We start from the raw sequence: 18,841 nt of genomic DNA, 5'->3' as shown, positions 1-18,841 counted from the left end.
ACAGACTATCAAAATGTGAATGAGAGGAAGTAGCCAAGCAAATCAAAGAGCTTCTTGAAATGGGATTCATTGAACCAAGTTCTTCACCTTATGCGTCCCCAGTCCTGTTAGTCAAAAAGAAAGATGGATCTTTCAGAATGTGCATTGACTACAGGGATCTCAATAAGATAACAGTGAAGAACATGTATCCTATACCTAGGATAGATGATTTGCTTGATGAGCTTAAGGGGGCTCGATTCTTCACGAAGATTGATTTGAGATCAGGGTATCATCAGATTCGCATGAGAGAGGGTGATGAGGTCAAGACTGCTTTTAGGACTGATCGTGGGCTCTACCATTTCTTGGTGATGCCATTTGGCCTTACAAACGCTCCAGCTACCTTTCAAAGCCTGATGAATAAGATTCTACAACCTTTCCTCTTTCAGTTTGTCTTGGTGTTCTTTGACGACATTTTGATCTACAGCAAGACTTTTCAGGATCATTTGTCGCATGTGAGGAGGGTTTTTGATGTGTTGAGACATCATAGGCTTTTTGCTAAGGAGAAGAAGTGTTCTTTCATGCAGACTGAAGTGGAATACTTGGGACATATAGTCAGTGAAAAAGGAATACAGGATGATCCCAAGAAGGTGCAATGCATAAAAGATTGGCCAACGCCTACTACTACTACCTCTCTTAGAGGATTTCTTGGTCTATCTTCATTCTATCGCAGATTTATAAAGCATTATGCGACAATTGCAGCCCCTTTAACTGACAGGTTGAAGAAAGAGGCTTTCTTTTGGGATGCTCTTGCAAATAGCAGCTTCAACCAGTTAAAGGAATTACTTACTTCTGCTCCTATTCTTGTATGCCCGGATTTCTCTAAAGAGTTTACTATACAGTGTGATGCTAGTGGCCATGGCATTGGGGCTGTTTTGCTTCAGGAGTATGGAGTAATTGCATTTGAAAGACGTAAGCTTACTGATAAGGAGATGGCCATGAATATTTATGACCAGGAAATGTTGGCTATTTTGCATGCAATCAAGAAATGGCACCATTACTTATATGGCAGTCGATTCAGAGTACATAGTGATCATCGGGTACTCAAGTATTTCCTTACTCAATCAAATCTTACTCCAAAGCAACGATGATGGGTAGCAACATTACAAAATTATGACTTTGACATCACTCATACAAGGGGCAAAGATAACATAGTGACTGATTCTCTCTCTCGTATGTGGGCCTGCAAAGTATCAGCCATGACAGAATTACATAGTGATTGGATTGAAGAGCTACAAGAGGCATACCTCTTAGATGAGGAATTCAGCCAAATCTTTCAAAAATTACAGCAAGGTCTTATGGAAGAAAACTCACATTACCATCTTAAAAATGGTCTTATTTGGTGGAAGGGAAGATTGTTATTCCCTCTACTTCTTCTTTCAAGTGAAAAATTATGGAGGAGTTGCATTCTTCACCTTTAGCTGGACACTTGGGAGTTTTCAAGACTTATGACAGGATCAGCAAGAGCTTTTATTGGAAAGGACTGTGGAAAGATGTCAAGGACTTCGTTATGAAGTGTATGCCTTGTCAGCAAAATAAGGATAGCACCCATAAGCCAGGAGGTTTGTTGCAGCCATTGCCTATTCCTACAAGTAAATGGACTCATATTACTATGGGCTTTATCACTGGCTTACCTACTACCAAGAAGGGGTGGAATAGTATTTATGTGGTGGTTGACAGACTCACCAAAGCAGCTCATTTCATCCCAACAAAAAATCAGTTTACTACTTCTCAGGTGGCCAACTAGTTTATGAAGCATATTTTCAGATTACATGGATTACCGCAGGTGATCATCCATGATAGGGACTCAAAGTTTATGAGTAACTTTTGGCAAGCGGTATTTACATCTATGGGTACTAAGTTGGCTCCATCTACAGCTTATCATCCCCAAACTGATGGACAGACAGAGAGAGTTAATAAATGGTTGGAGACTTATCTTCGCCATTTTTGCTATGATGTCCAAACCTCATGGGATTCTTGGTTACACCTGGCTGAGTTTGCTTATAATAATTCCACTCATGCGAGCATAGGAGTTTCACCCTTTGAGGCTTTGTATGGTTACAAGGTGCCCTTACCCACAGTCATTTTTAATGAAAAGATCAACCCTCATGGGAAGGAAGAGTTGGAAAGAATGCAGACCCTTCTTCAGCAATGCAAGGTGAATCTAAGGAAGACTCAAGATCAGATGAAGATGTATGCTGATGAGAAGAGGAGGCCTTTAGAGTTCCAGGAAGGAGAGCTGGTTTTGTTGAAGGTGCCCAAATCCAAGTACTCTACATTGAAAGATGGATCCAGTAATAAGCTTGCCCACAGATTCTATGGCCCTTACAGGATCCTTAAGCGGATTGGAGATTTGGCATACAGACTAGAGCTCAAGCTCTATTATGGTGATCCAGTGGATTTAGTTGATGAGCTGCCACCTATTGATGAAGATGGTATTGTTTAGTACATCCCAGAGGCTGTTATAGGTCAGCGTGAAAAGAAGCTTCGATCACGTTCTATTGTGGAATATTTGATTAAATGGAGAGGTTTACCCTCTGAAGAGGCTTCTTGGAGACCTGATTCAATATTGGATGAGTATCCATACTTGAGGGATACATTGGTGGCTGAAGCCTATTGCTTATGGAGCTAGTATTGGTGTAGACTGGTTCAGGACAGCACGCTGTTTTAGAACAATTTTTGTCGTACTTCATTTTCAGAATTGAGCTATCTACATGAGCTTAAAGTACTCTTCAAGAGCTTTGTTTTGATATGTGGTACATCTCATTTGGACACTTCTATCAAAAGTTATGGCAGATTTGGTCCAGCAAGGACTGTTATTTCAGTAAGCTGTCTACTTTCTTCTGGAACTATTTGTTGAAGATTTTATGGCTCCAATTGCTTCTGAAGTTCTTCAAATCATGTATATAGCAAGGTCCTCTTTCCATTCTTCAAATTCAGCCCTTGTAATGATAATTCTTCACTAATCTCCCATTTGTACGCTGTAAAACAGAGTAGTACTCTGTTCTATCCATCTCTTCTTTAGTTCTTTCTAGGTTTGTTTTTTAGGACAAAAACTTTTGGGAAGGGATGGATTGTAAGAAGCTGGGAATAGTTAGAATGCTAATAATATGCCATGTCACATAGACACTGGTATATAAGGAGAGAAATTGTAATTTTTCACATCTTTTGGACAAATCAATACATTTACAATCTTTCTCTCCCTTCTTGATCTAAGCTTCCATGGCTTCTTCATCTTTCCTGTCTTTCTCTCTCCAATTCTAGTATTTCTCTCACCTCGTCACTCTTATTCTCTCTCTTCCTGCAGTCTTTCTCTCTCCTCTTTCTCTCTCCCTGGTTCTCTCTCTGACAAAATGCCATGATGACTAACATGTTTTTTTGTGTTATGTGACTTTCTTCTAAATTGGCTTGTAAAATCATTGATGTTTTGATGGGTATATGTAGACCCTTTCATCTTTAATGTGAAAATTCTCCTCTCTTTTACGCCCTTAATATGTTTAAGATCTCTCTTTTTTCAAATTATTTTTTAGATGTCTACCCCTACATATCTTACTACTATATTATTTTAACTATAGGTTCTTGGAAAGCCCCGAACCTCCAGAGGACTTCCCGAACCTACCTCCTTTTCCAAACCTCTCTTTTTTAATCAAAACCCCTTCCCCTCCTCTTTTTCTCACGTGCAATATCTCATTTTCTCTTCCCCTTCCATTTTTTCATTAAAGTATTCTCTCTTCCCTCACCTCTCTTTTTTTAATTAAAACCCCTTCCCCTCTCTCACACTTATAATCTCTCTCTTTCTTTTCCCCATCCCTTTTTTAATTAAATTCTTCCCCTCTCCCCCCCTCTCTCTCATGTGTAAGGCTAGGTCTCTCTCTCTCTCTCTCTCTCTCTCTCTCTCTCTCTCTCTCTCCTTTAGTTAAATCAAACTTCTTTTTTAATCAAAAGTTTTTTTTTCTCTCTCTCTCTCTCTCTCAATTAGATTAAATTTTAAATTAAACATTTTAAATGCTATAATAAATTTAAAGTTTTTCAAACATAGTTTTTCATACATTTTGAGAGAGAGAGAGAGAGAGAGAGAGAGAAGAAGAAGAAGAAGAAGGGGGAGAAAGAGGAAAGAGAATAGTCTTTTTTAATTAAAAAATTTTCTTCTACCTCTCCCCCCTCTCTCTCTCATGCGTAGGGCCTAGGTTCTCTCTCTCTCTCTCTCTCTCTCTCTCTCTTAGATTAAACTATTTAATGTAAATGTTTTGTTTAATTAAATAGAGAGAGAGAAAGAGAGAGAGAGAGAGAGAGAGAGAGAGAGAGAGAGAGAGAGAGAGAGCAAAAAAAAGAAGAGGAAAGGGAGGAAGGGAGAGAGATGGGGAACAGAGAGAGAGAATTATAGAGAGATGAAATATAAAATTTGAGAGAGAGAGAGAGAGAGAGGAAAAAAAAAGGAAAAGAGAGGAGAGAGACAGAGAGAAGAAAATGAGAGAGAAAATAAGAAGAAGAAGAGAAAGAATTTAAACACAGTGAGAGAATTATAGAGAGAGGAAATATAAAATTTAAGAGAGAGTGTGAGTAAAAAAAAGAAAAAAGGAAAAGAGAGGAGAGAGGAGGGAGAGAGACAAAGAAAAGAAAATGAGAGAGAGAAAATAAGAAGAAGAATTATAGAGAAAGAATTTGAACATAGAGAGAAAATTATAGAGAAAGGAAATATAAAATTTAAAAGAAAGAGAAAAGAAAAATAAAATAAAAAAGAGAAACTTTCTTTTTAATTAAAACACAGAGAGAGAGAGAGAGAGAGAGAGAGAGAGAGAGAGAGAGAGAGAGAGAGAGAGCAAAAAAAAAAGAGAGGGAGGGAGAGAGAGAGGGGGGAACAGAGAGAAAGAGAATTATAGAGAGAGAAAATATAAAATTTAAGAGAGAGAGAGATAAAGAAAAAAGAAAAAGAGATGAGAGAGGGGGGACAGAGACAGAGAAAAGAAAATGAGAGAGAGAAAATAAGAAGAAGAATTATAGAGAAAGAATTTGAACATAGAGAGAAAATTATAGAGAAAGGAAATATAAAATTTAAAAGAAAGAGAAAAGAAAAATAAAATAAAAAAGAGAAACTTTCTTTTTAATTAAAACACAGAGAGAGAAAGAGAGAGAGAGAGAGAGAGAGAGAGAGAGAGAGAGAGAGAGAGAGAGAGAGCAAAAAAAAAGAGGAGAGGGAGGGAGAGAGAGAGGGGGGAACTGAGAGAAAGAGAATTATAGAGAGAGAAAATATAAAATTTAAGAGAGAGAGAGATAAAGAAAAAAGAAAAAGAGATGAGAGAGGGGGGACAGAGACAGAGAGAAGAAAATGAGAGAGAGAAAATAAGAAGAAGAAGAGAGAGAATTTGAACATAGAGAGAACTATAGAGAGAGGAAAGATAAAATTTAAAAGAAAGAAAAAATAAAAAAATTTAAAGAGATTTAAAAAAAGGAAAAAAGAGAAGACAGAAGGAAAGGAGAGAGAGAGAGAGAGAGAGAGAGAGAGAGAGAGAGAGAAAGAGAGAGAAAGAAGAAAGAGGAAAAGAGGAAGAGAGATTAAAAAATAGGAAATTCTTTTTAAAATTTAAATATTTTTAGAGAGAGAGAGAGAGAGATCAATTTAAAAGAGAGAGAAGGAGAGAAGAAAAAGATAAAATTTAAAAGGGAGAGAAGAAAAAAGGAAAATTAGGAGAAATGGGAGAAGAAAAGGGGGCGGAGAGAGAGAGAGAGAGAGAGAGAGAGAGAGAGAGAGAGAGAGAGAGAGAGAGAGAGAGAGATCAATTTAAAAGAGAGAGAAGGAGAGAAGAAAAAGATAAAATTTAAAAGGGAGAGAAGAAAAAAGGAAAATTAGGAGAAATGGGAGAAGAAAAGGGGGCGGAGAGAGAGAGAGAGAGAGAGAGAGAGAGAGAGAGAGAGAGAAAGAGAGAGAATATAAATATAAAGAGAGAATTATATATAGGGAAAAGATAAAATTTACATACTTTAAGAGAGATTGGGGAGAGGGGAAAGAAACTGAAAGAAGAAGAAGAAGAAGGAGAGAGAGAATATGTAGAGAGAGAAAGGATAAAATTTAAAAAGAGAGAGAATAAAAAATAGAGAAGAAAGAGAGAAGGAAAAGAGAGGAGAGAGAGAGAGAGAGAAGAAAAAAAATAAAAAGAGAATGAAGAGAGTGAGAGAGAGAAGAAGAAGAAAAAAAAGGAAAAAAGAGGAGAGGAAGAGAAGGAAAAGAGAGGAGAGAGGGGGGAGAATAAAAGGAGAGAGAGAGAGAAAAAAAAGAAAAGCAGGGAAAGAAAAGAGAGAGAGAGAAAACCAGGAGAAAAGAAAAAATAAACTAAACTAGAAGGCAAAGAGAGAGAGAGAGAGAGAGAGAGAGAATTTAAACATAGGAATTTGGGGAAGAGAGAGAGAGAGGAAAAAGAGGAGAGAGAAAGTTGAGAAATGGATTGTTGAGTGAAGTTGCCGTGGGATATCATGGGAACTTCGCTTGCCGCTTCAAGGTAGCAAAGCTGCTGCGAAGCGGCCTAGCATTCTGTGCGCGCGAAGCACGCGTAGAACGCTAGCGTATATTGTCTTGCTTCAACAACTCAATTGCATTTGATGAAAGAGTGATTCACATCCATGTTGACAGATCCAATCATGCAACGAAGCCTTGCTCACATCATTTAAGCAACTCCCTACACTCTCGTACTTGGAATCTTGGAGTTCTACATTTGTGGAAGTGCAGTATGAGACTTATATCCAATGCTTTCACATATTAGCCCTTGATACAAAAAAGTCATTCTTTGAGTATCCCTCAATTTTACGAGCATCATGAGTTCCTGCATTTACATGCTTGGTTAAGGTGTGCATCAATTGCACCTAGATGTAATCCTGGCAAATTAAACATAGATCCATGCACCTGCTTCCAATTTAAGTGTAAATTTATTTCTTTTTAGTTTCATGTTGCTTCTAATGCAATTTCGATGCTTTTCAAGAGTTTGCTTGATGTTGTAGTGCTTTTTATATATTTAGCTTTATATGATTGCTATCCATCTATATGGTCGAACAAATATTTCTTTGAAACGTGTATGCAATGGCATTCTTTGAAATGTGGTTTTTGTTTCCCCATTGACAAAGTTATACTTTTGTGTTTGTTTAAGATCGTGCAAAATGCTAAAGTTCATGAAAATACTGCACCATTTGATTAACAACAATTCATTTTTGGCGTGCACAATGCATCATTCAATAGATTTTTGGTGAGCAAAGGGATAATATTGTTGCTTCCCTTTGCTCAATAGATTTTTGGTGAGCAAAGATGCCAACCCCACTAAGCACCAGTGGGGCCGGTTGGCCAGGCCAGCGTAGCTTAGTTCCTTAACCTTAAATATCCTTCTAAGGTTCTTGCATGTGGCAAGTTCTAACAATGGCGCATTCTTTTAAGTTTTCAGATTTGGAAGGCTGATGAAGCGATTAATGTCACATTGAGTTTGGAAGATGAGTGATTTGATTATTAATGTCACAATGAATTTCGGTGGCATGCAGGGTGGTTGTACACATGTTTACGAAGAAGCACAGCCAAGAGCAATACAGGTAAGGAAGAGTAGGGTAGTTGCTGCAGTGCAGGTGGACTAGTAGGCCTACCAACAAGCGATCTGGACAGACAACAGACACGAGACACACACACAAGAGAAGAAAAGAAAAGAAAAGGACGAAAAAGAAAAAGAACAGAACAGAAACGGAGGATTTTATGTCGGTGTCTGCGTACAAGGAAAGGAGAAGGGATGACCTAGTGGGTAATGGGTCCTTCATCCCACTATCAGAAATGGGGTTAGGCGCCCCCCCCGCTCCGCCCTTTTGCCTGTGTCTGCTTCCTTGTCCCCTGTTTCGAGATATTCTTTCGTGTGCAGTTTTTGGTGCGAAGATCTTCCCCTCCCGTGCTCTAATTTGATTTTTTTTCCCCTTAGGATGGGCGCCATGGAGGCGTTACAACTGCTTATATACATAGCTATGGCCATGCTTCAATCCCGCCCCCTGTTCTGCTTAGATTGCCTTGATGCCCCTGTCTCTTGATGTAGATTTCACGAGAGATTGTGCCTGGAATCACTAAAGTATTTGCCTCCAGACAAAGATATATACTCTTCCCCCGGCAAAAGAAAAAAGAGAAAACCTTTCTTTTTCAGAAAGAACAAACCCTGGATGCTCAATTTCACGAACAATGCACCTGCCCCCCGTCCTTTGCACATCGTTTTTCCATCCTCCCCTCTGCCATGGCTGTACTGTCAGTAGTTTGCCCTTTCTGATGAAGAAGACTCCAGCACTTCCATCCTGACATCTGCAATTTTTTGGAAGCTACATTCTGCTTGAAGATGAAAGGACATCTTAACAGGTCATTATTTCCTTAAAAGTTACTCCTCCAACAAAAAGATTAGAAGAGGAACAGGCATGAACATGGCAGAGTAGCTGCAGGGGTATCCTCAGGGACATGGCAGGGTAGCAGGCTTTGTCCTCCATACTGTAAGGGAGCATATCACTTTGACATTAATGGGTAATGGACTGTCCAGCAGGCGGCATGGCCGAAACCAGCTGCAGAGCAGTGTGACTCGGCATGGCCTTTCGCCGACATCAGGCTATCTACCATACTATTATCCTGCAGATAGTTTACCACAGGGCTATTTGCCCAACAATGGCCAGTTTGTCATCAATATACAGCCCAATGCTTTTACCCACATGATGAACCCTCCTTCCACAATGCCCATCCCTCTATCAGACATGGAGAACCATAAGGCCAACACCATCAAGAATGATGTCAACTTGAAGAAGATGACACTGCGGCTTGAGAAGGATGAAGAAAATCCTGGCTTCCACCTAGTCGCCTTCTCATTTGACGCCACCACAGCTGGATGGTATGCTGATCTCAACTTCTAGTAGTTTTGGTCGGAGTTTTCTTCTATGTCGTGTTGATGTATTAGTTTCTAGTGTCTGTTCTATCAAGTAAAACAACTTCAGACATAACAAGAAAAGCTATTCTGCCTGTGCCCATGTCGTTGCCATTGGACAGTAATGGCTGTGATTTGAATCACAAGAAGTTTTTGACGTTTTCCCATGCGGTTAAAGGGGTTCCCCCCCCTCCCTTTGTGTTTTTCCACATAGTGTTCAACATCATGAGCTACATCATGAGCTTCTGCTTGGGAGGTGCCTTATACCTAGCTACCTGTGGTCAGGACATCCCCGAGCAGAAGTTCATGGTGTTGTCATAATTCACAATGTGGGAATTATAGTGGGTATTTGCCTAAAACTTGTTGTGAATGTTGTTGTTTGGTGGTTCTTATGATGTAGACAATTAGATTGCGACTAACAGTGACGCATAACAATGATATTGTTTGACGGTATGACATGTACAGGATTTGCATCTTCTTCCTTGCAAAAGAGGGGCATGAATGCAGCTTGAACTCTGTCAAGCCAGAGCTATATGCACCTGTTCGGATACGGTTTGAGAAGGGTTTGGGACAGAACTTCAGGCAAGCTCCAGGAACAGGGGTCAATCTAGCTCTCTTCGATGAGTCAAAACTCTTGGATGAAGGGCCAGGTGAAGTTTACCCGCTAGTTGTGCGCACAGAAACCATACCCAAAGAACCTCCTCCTGATGTGCAAGCTGGAGATGAGTTGCCCATCGATGCCCCTCTACCAAAATGGGTGCACGCTCAGATGACACATGCAGTCTTGGAGAAGAAAGATGATGAATTCTCAGTAAAAGTTGTGAAACAGATTATCTATGTTGAAGGGGTAAGGTATGAGCTACAGGAGATTTATGGTATTGAGAACACTGATGGGGCTGGTGGAATTGATGGGAATGATACTGGAAAGGAATGTGTGATATGTCTGTCTGAGTTGAGAGATACCACCGTGCTTCCATGCAGACACATGGTAACTCTCTCTCTCTTTCTGCTGATCTTGGATATGCGCTCTTATATTCCAGCAGGAATTTTGGGGCTGCAATTGGTAACCTTTAAATCTCTTGTGATGTTCTTGCAGTGTATGTGCAGTGCATGCGCAAAAGTACTTAGGTTTCAATCCAATCGCTGCCCAATTTGCAGAACCCCTGTGGAAAGACTCTTGGAGATCAAGGTCACGAAAAAAGGAGGAGAGCAAGAAAGAAAAGCACCCCAAAAGGATGAAAAACAGGAGAATCAAGAGGAAAGAAATTCTTGAATGTGTACTTCTAGCTCATATATAGTGTGTATATTCTGTTACAACTCTCACTTACGATTTTGCATTTCAAAGCATCTGTAAGTATACAAAGAGAAGGTTCGCATGTCAAGCTGTCTGGACAAGCCAGCAAAGGCTTACCAAGCCATGGCACAAATTGTTGCTTTTTTGTCAGAAAAAGCTGAAAAGAAACCTCATGTTATGAACCAAATCACTCATTTGTGCAGGCTATGAAGAGGAAAGGCATACAGTAAGCTGCCACAGTGGCCTGCACCTTGAGCTTCACCACTAGTTATGACTCAGGTCATGACAACCTGAAGCAGTTCAAGGAGGTGTTTTTTCTTGGTGTACACGCACTTTTAGCTGCAGCATTGACCTCTTTGCCTAGCTACTTCTCTTTCATTTTACTTGTCGCTGTCTCATTTTGACGTTCTTAGTGTCTGCAAAGACCATGGTACTTCTGAGGCAGGCCCACTTTGCTCACCCAAGCACAGTTAGTCACAGATGGCGCAAAACTGGACAGAGACCCAAAACGGGGAGGAATTGGGGTCACTTCTGACTATATAGTCACATGGAATGGGACGTGAGAGGAAATGAAGCTACCATCCCTGCAAGCCTCAGGTGCAAAAATGACTGTCACTGGTGACTATGAAGGTAAACCATGTGATCTAATCAGAAGATAAGAGTAGAGGCTAGGTTGAATGGCAAAGATAATAACTGGAGTGAAACATGTCAAATAACGATGAATCCTTGATGCGTAGTAAACGTACAAGAAATCGGAGCCCATTTATTTGAGCATAACCGGTATATCAAGTAACAAATAATACCTGAAATTTAGGATAAAGGATGAAAGTGAATAATCAATATAGTACAGATAATGCTGTTAGTATCTAGTTTGGCGAAGTTACCAAGAGATTTACTAAGAGATGGATCTATATGCATATGCGCATGTGATTAGTAGGTACATGATTGAATATGTATATGTTATATAGTGATTTGGCTAATAGATGTATATGTTATATAGTGATTTGGTGAGGTTACCAAGAGATTTGGCTAAGAGATGTATATGTACGTATGCATGTGGGTGATAGGTACTACATTGTGCAAGTAGATGGGTACATTGTTTAAGTATGTAGATGTACTTACATTGGTATAGTATTTCGGGGTGGTAGCAATGTGTTTGTAAGTTTGCACGAATTGTTATATAATGGTTCTTTTTTGTGCATGTGTGGTGTGCCTATATTTATGTATCCATGCATGCGTGCAAAATTATGCATATATTGAGTTTGTATACATGCTTATAAATCTAGCCATGCATATATGCAATGTAATTGTATTTTATATGTGTATGTATCCATGTAAGCAAATTGTATTTAAGTGCAAGGCCCATTGTTTCCAACTCTTAACTCACGATTAGAAAGAAAATAAAGAATGCATACAAGTAGAGTATCAACACACATTTCTGGAATGATTGCATGTGCCTTGGCCTAACCTTGCCTTTTCCAAGCTAGCTTGCTTTACCTTGGCCTAACCTTGCCTTGTCCAAGCTAGCTTGCTTTACCTTGGCTCAAACCTATGGGATATAGAAATGCATAGTGGTCAATCCCAAGGTGGTTCAAACCTTAACCAGTACATGCTAGGCAGATGTGATCAACATGTTTAAAATAGTAAATCCCAATATATTGAAAATGTTTTTGCAAATATCCCATAATGTAGGCAAATCTATATGTAGTTGTATGTAGTAGGTAATTGTTATTGCTAGACCAAATGCTTAGACATTTAAGGAGGCTATGGCAAGAAGTCAAGGATAAGGTATGACCTTTTACATGCCTTCTAAAGCATTGTCATGGCGTCTAATGAGGATCACTAGCAAGCCTCCTTATTCTCAAGGCACAAACACAACCGCATCATGTCCTCACTTCCAATTGTTAGTTGTGTTACTTGATCTCCCCTTTGCACCCTCCCGGTATTAATCCACAAGACTCCCTTTAATCTATATTGCAAAGGCATGCCAACCATGTCTAGACTTATTGCTCCAATGAATAGCAACATTAATAGTGTTTTGAACATTGATGATCATGTTATTTCCATTGAAGTGGATATGCAAACTCAAATACGATGTGTGTCCAAGCAATCCACCTTTATGTTTAATTTATCATTTTTTTTGCTCTAGGACAAGAGAATGTACCTCTCTCTCTCTCTCGTGCCTTACCATGGGTTTCTTTTTGTGTTGATAGCTCCTTGAAGTGGACTATAATTGAAAACTTTGATTTGCATCTCTCCTATGCACTTTTAAGGTGTCTAATAGCATGTTAATACAAATTTCCTTTTCCTCTCTCTCTCTCTCTCTCTCTCTCTCTCTCTCTCTCTCTCTCTCTTTCTATAATCAACTATTTAGACACTCAATTCCCATGTATACATAGATATGTATGTGCTTATGCACTTGACTAAGGATGCAAAGAAGTGAAGCCATGATATGACTTGCTCCATCATTGCATTCTTGCACTATGTTCAAAGCTAACTCACCTTCTATAAGCTTATAGAACCATATGAGTAGCCAAGAAGGGTGACGACCGAGCTTGCTAAACACAATCACCTTTATAAGCTTACAATAGAATAAGAGTAGCAACAAGAGTGAAGAGCTACATGCCAAAGTATGCAAGTTGGTGTTATTGCATATGATGCAAAAAAATGGCTTGCTTCTAAAGCCCAAGATGTGCTTAAGGAGCTTTGAGCATATGGTATAGTCTCTTTGATTGTATTTGTTCATGGATACATCCAATAATATTGATAAAACATGTGAAAAGAACATATCCCTGAATGTAGTCTATCACCTTTGCTTGCATTTTTAATATCTTGTTTACAACAGTTACATGTTGAGCTGCATAGACTAGGCTACCAAGACATTACGTTACTATCGTGGCAATACATGATCAAGAGACCACACATCATTGTATAATGTTGGTGGGAGGAGATGATGCCTGCAGTGATAGGTCTAGCAATAATGGTTACCTACTACATACAACATGATTGAGAGACCACCCATCATTGTATAACCTTGGTGGAGGAGATGATGCCCGTAATGATTGGAAAACAATATATGATTACTTATGAATCCAAATAGATCACCCTCTCCTCGCATGATTGTATTATAGTTGTTTTAACGCAACGCATTTACCAAATGGAGAGACCAAAATAATCATTCAAAAGAGTGCATCATATGTAAAATCTATGAGGACACACAACCCAACACTATATTATAAGGGTTGGTTTTTTATCCATTTATCAACAAAGAAGTTCAAAAATTCATGTTGAATCATCAATTGAAATCTCAGGATGCATACAAAGAGGATAAAGGAAAGCCACGGTGGCTTGATAAGGAAAAGTGAATGACTGTATAGAAAAAAGGCCGATGAGCCCAAAAAATTGACGCAATAGGAGGTAGCATAGGCATGAGTTGAGAAGGGTCAAGATCGCACCTTGGGAGCACATATAATAGTCCTTTGAGGAGGGATTTGTAAGCATTTTTTATATGAACCATTATCTTATTCATGTGATTGTTGTATTTCTTCAGGACTATTGGATTGTTTTAATGCTTTGTTTTAATAGGCATCTAGTATCATGGTGAATACCAAACAAAAAAGGAGAAAGCATATGGGTTGAAGTAATGACCGTTATAGATTATCAACAAGGTTGTTACATGTTATTGTGATATATATTAGGTTATACTCTCCAAACATTTATGCTATATTTCTACACAACCAACTTAATTCATATGCTTAGTTGTGCAAAATTTGTATAGCAACTTGCTCTAGGGAGAGTATAGTTTGAACTAGGAGTAGCATGTAGTAGTAGAGACATTCATGGGGAGTCCATATTTGTAGGCTTTGAGAGTGCAAGCCTCCATTAAACTTGTACACAATGCATTAGCTATTCGTGTACTTGTATTTTTCATTAGCGAATTAGTTGATTTCTCATTTACAACCTTTTACAATGTGAGGCTAGGTGTTGAGCAACTACTTGTAAGCAATATAATACAATCAACTATTACAATTTGGCTCCATGTGTTTATAAGAGAACCTTATTTGGACAAATATTATAGTTAAAGATAGATAGGTCCTAGGCCTTGCAAAAATTTCACTCTTGTGACTAAGGTTCAAAATTTGCCTTGGCATTAGCCTTGATATTTTATAGCTTTTGTATTGGTATAAATCTCCATATTTGCATTAAAAAGGCTTGTAATCTACCTCTATGTATTTTGACACTTCACTTTATTGATGCTATCCTTAAAGCCTATGCTGATGGTTGGAATCACTTTTATAAAGTGGAAATTGATATAAAAGCACACATTAGTATAGATGTCAATATTGCCTTGAAAAGCCTCAAAAATCTCAAAACGTACCTTGCTACATTTTGACCATCATTTTGAGGTTCTTTTTTAGCCAAAGACAAATGAATCCAAATAAGCGATATCCCTAAGGCCTATACTTATAGTTGGGCCTCATAGCTTTGACAATATTAAATTATAGTGCCATGGGAAGAAATGTTGAAATCATCTCTATGAACTAAAGGAAGCTTTGAATTGCTTTGCTATGATGTTATATACTCCTTGGAGATAAATCCAGCACAATCCAAACAATGTAATGGGTCAACTTTTGCACATTGTATGTCATTTTTTGGATGAAATCCTTGTAGACAGCCCACAAATTGGGATTATACTAGCTTAGCTTGTTATCCATGGCATTGGTGCCTTGTTCTCCTTCAACCTCAAAATCCTTTCCAAGTCCTGTTCTTGCATTAGGTTGGAGATCAATCAGATTAGGCTATTAGGAGAGTTTTGAGGTCTTGAAACAACCTTGTAAGAAATCATAGAGAGAAAATACGTTTTGCATTTAAAAAAAAAACCCTTATTGTGGTTTTTTGAAAGTCCATTTTTTAGATAAATAAGAATATCTAAAATTGTGAAAGTCATAAAGATAACACACGTGACTTACATTAAGCCTAAAAATCTATGTTTTCATAAAAGTGATAATCATTGAGAAATTACATATCCTACTTTTTCATCATATCTTAGTCACATAGAAAATGCTCATCCCTTTGTCCTCATTGACTTCTTATTTTCTTCTCCTCCTTGCTGGCCTCTTTCTCATTCTTCTTCCTCTTTTTTGAGTTTATATGGTTTTCTTATAGTGATCCTCAAAACAATTTTTAATCATCTTATAATCTTTGTAATAGTAGTCAAGGAGCTTTTTATCATCTTCATATTGAGCTAGAAAGTGATTATCAACTAGTTAGAAAACAAACAACACCCAACATTGTTTCAGATCCTATGAAGTACATGTTGAGATTTCAAGGAATGAAACATCTTGGTTGGATGGAAGGTTACATTCCAAATATCCTAGTAAAAATAGCACTCTGTTTTACAATTGCTCATCATTGATGAGCTTTCTTGGTAATTGTTATAATTGAATTTTAAGGTATATACTCAATCGGGTTATAGAGATGGATATTCTAAGATTGGGAAATTTTCATTAATCAAACGTGGAGAAGAGTTGTACAAACTCTAAGATTGTTAACAAAAGATTCATTCATTGGAGAAGTTTATCAAAACATATCAAAGGAGACAAACTATTTTGGGTCTTTAACACCAATAGAGAACTCTCAAGAACATTAAAAATCTCAAATGAGGAGAAGACGATTGCACCAAAAGTTTCCAAGCAACAAGGTACTCTCTTTTACATGAGAAATGATTAATATGATTTTGTTTAGAATGTGTAAAGAAGGAAGTTTCTTCAAAATATGAAACACTAAGAATACAACACAAAATATTGCAACAACCATAGCCAAGGTGACCATAGCTTGGATTCCCATGAAGCATTACAATGGGAAAATTTTGAAAAAGACAGCAAGATGTCCACCTCTTGCTATGGTGGAGCGAGGTACACATATCTTTGCTATAATGGGAGGTCCAAAATTGGAGTCCTCAAGTGAAAAATTGATTAATGATAAAAAAGATATGTACATATTACATTTCTAGCTTGTTATACTCTTCTCTAAACCTATGTTAAGCCTACCCAACCTAAAGAAGCTTTGTCCTCCAAGCTTGGAATGGAGATGAGAATTATAATGAAATATACAAAAGAGCTTTAGATGATGTAGATCCATGCTAAAACTAAAGTCCATAAGCTATAGAATATCCCCTTGAAGCAATGAATTACAAAGAAATGAATAACTGCAAATTATTGTAACTGTCCAAATAAGACTATTAGAAGGAAAAGTGTCATAACTTTGGATATCTATGTTTGAACTCAGAAAATGAAGTGTCACTAAAGAAAAAACACTATATAGCAACTCCTCCATCCATAAAGGTGACATCTTAACAAAGTTATGACAATTGGGAGAAAAAATTAATATATCAAGTTGCCATGTTCAGGTATTCACTATTCCTCATGTAAAAGCCAAGGAAAAGAGTCAAAATATGTTGATGGCTCCTAAGTGGTCTCTTTCATGGGTAAGCCTTGCAGTTTAATAAGGCATTCTAGTACTAATCAATTTCTCAAATCTTTTTCTCTCTTTTCAACGACTTTGTTATGCTTATAGATAATGAGACTCTCTTCATCCATGGGAGGCAACTCTTCCAAAACTTGAATGGCTAGACCCACATGCTTCTTTAATTGAGAAATATGAGAGGTATCATGTATGTCATTGAAGAAGGTAGCTCAAGCTTATATGCAAGCTCTCCAACTCTTTTAAGGATTTGATAGGGTCCATAAAACCTATGAGCTCGCTTGTTATGGCTTGTTTTCAAATAAGTGTACCTAGACTTAGGCACCTTTAGAAAGGCCCAATTACATTTTTCAAATTCTAAAGATCTTTTCTCATTTTCATAAGAAGTCGTGACATTTTGTGCTTTGCGAATGTTTTTCTTACATTGACTCATCAAAGCTTCAATCTTCTCAAGTTCAGTCTTAACTTGTGGATTTATGTCATCATGGAAAAGAGTGGAAGGTATTTGCACTTTGTAACTATAAAGTGCTTCGAATGGTGACATACCAATGCTCATATGATGAGTGTTATTGTAACAAAATTTAGTCAAATGTAGCCATTGGCTTGAGTATTATGACAAAAGTGACGAAGGTAGATTTCCAACCACATATTGACATGCTTCATTTACCCATCCGTTTGGGGGTGATATGTTGTGCTAGAAGCCAATTAGATGCCCATAGAAGAGAATAAGTTATGTAAAAATTTCCCTATGAACTTTAGTATCATGATAAAAAAATGATCTTTAATCGCATCCATGCGGCTTGAAACCTCTCTCCATAAATTGATTAACAACTTATTTGGTAGAAAATTAGGCCATAGCTAGGATGAAATGGACTAATTTAGTTAACCATTCCACAATCACATAAATGCTATTCTGTCCATGCTTTGTAGTAGGCAATCTTGTGATAAAATCTATACTTATGCCAATCAACTTTCCTTGAGGAATGGACAATGAGTGAAGCAAACCATCGAGTAGAGGCGTGGAATCTTTATTTTATTGACACAATAAACATTGCATAATATAATCTTTAATACCCCACCAAATGCCCTTCCAATAAAAGCTCTTATAGATAGTCTCAAATGTCTTGAACAAATCACAATGTCCCACCAATGGTGAATGTTACATTTTTTGCAAAGTGCAATGCTTGAAGGATATTTGGGATGTCAAATAAACTCGTCTTTTGTACTATAGAAGTTTTTTATACCATGTAAAATTAGAATACTCTTTACCTCTTCCTTATTGAAATTCTTTCATCATAGTGGCTAACTTCTCGTCAAATAAACACTCTTCTTGTATGTCATAAACCCAATCTTTGTATAGGGTAGTGTTTATGGAGAGTGAATGTACCCACATTCTTGATCAAGCATCCACCATAATTTTTTTTAAATTTTATCATGTAGGAAAATTCATTCATAGTTTTGAATTGCGGACAACAACCATCTTTGCTTTGGGGATAAAGTAGGCTGTAAGAAGAAATATTTTAGCACCATGATGATTGCTCTTGACCTTAAAATGGCTACCATAGATATAATGGTATTACTTTTTGATAGCATGCTGAATTGCAAGTATCTCTTGCTCATACACATGAAGTTGGTGCTCCTTATCATCAAGTTTTCTACTTTCATAGGAAATGACTCCATGATCTTGGTTTAAAAGGCCCATATACCTCTTCCACTTGCATTCGCACATATAGTGAAGCTTTTGTCCACTATAGAGTCCTTAATATGTACTCAAATTAAGAGTGAGTTCAACTCATTGAAGCTTTTGTCCACTATAGAGTCCTAAAAGAAAGCCTCTTTTTTTAGATGGTCAGTCATTAATGGAGTTGCAACATGTGCATAGATTTTAGTGAACTATCAATAGAAAGATGATAATCCAAGGAATCCTCTCAAAGATGTAGAATTAGTAGGGGTAGGCCAATTTTTGACACATTGCACCTTCTTTGGGTCCACTCTAATCCCACTCACACCGACTATGTAATACAAATATTCCACTGCATCCTCCATAAAAGAACATTTTGACTCCTTTGCAAAGAGTTTGTCCCTTCTCAATGTGTCAAATACTTGACGTACATAC

At 37.8% G+C, this 18,841-nt stretch overlaps 1 protein-coding gene across 1 annotated transcript; it reads left to right on the top strand.

Annotated features, from left to right (window-relative positions):
* Positions 1 to 7,588: 7,588 nt before the first annotated feature.
* Positions 7,589 to 10,620, top strand: LOC148025321 (putative E3 ubiquitin-protein ligase LUL2). The gene is made up of 3 exons (XM_087692358.1): positions 7,589 to 8,915; positions 9,414 to 9,936; positions 10,045 to 10,620. The coding sequence occupies exons 1-3, from the start codon at positions 8,554 to 8,556 to the stop codon at positions 10,219 to 10,221; spliced, it is 1,062 nt and encodes a 353-aa protein (XP_087548484.1). The 5' UTR covers positions 7,589 to 8,553; the 3' UTR covers positions 10,222 to 10,620.
* The last annotated feature ends 8,221 nt before the right edge of the window (positions 10,621 to 18,841 follow it).

Source organism: Lygodium microphyllum, chromosome 14 (assembly GCF_053477565.2).
Source record: "Lygodium microphyllum isolate KBCC chromosome 14, Lygodium_microphyllum_v1.1.10, whole genome shotgun sequence".
Classification (NCBI taxonomy): Eukaryota; Viridiplantae; Streptophyta; class Polypodiopsida; order Schizaeales; family Lygodiaceae; genus Lygodium; species Lygodium microphyllum.
The sequence above is the reverse complement of the archived record's forward strand: the minus strand, read 5'-3'. Positions and strand labels throughout refer to the sequence as shown.

Bases quoted from the DNA above. Each gene is read 5' to 3' on its own strand.
- LOC148025321 (XM_087692358.1), top strand. From the start codon at position 8,554: ATGGGTAATGGACTGTCCAGCAGGCGGCATGGCCGAAACCAGCTGCAG. The intron at 8,916-9,413 runs GTATGCTGATCT...TGACATGTACAG, and splicing joins GACGCCACCACAGCTGGATG to GATTTGCATCTTCTTCCTTG. The intron at 9,937-10,044 runs GTAACTCTCTCT...ATGTTCTTGCAG, and splicing joins TGCTTCCATGCAGACACATG to TGTATGTGCAGTGCATGCGC.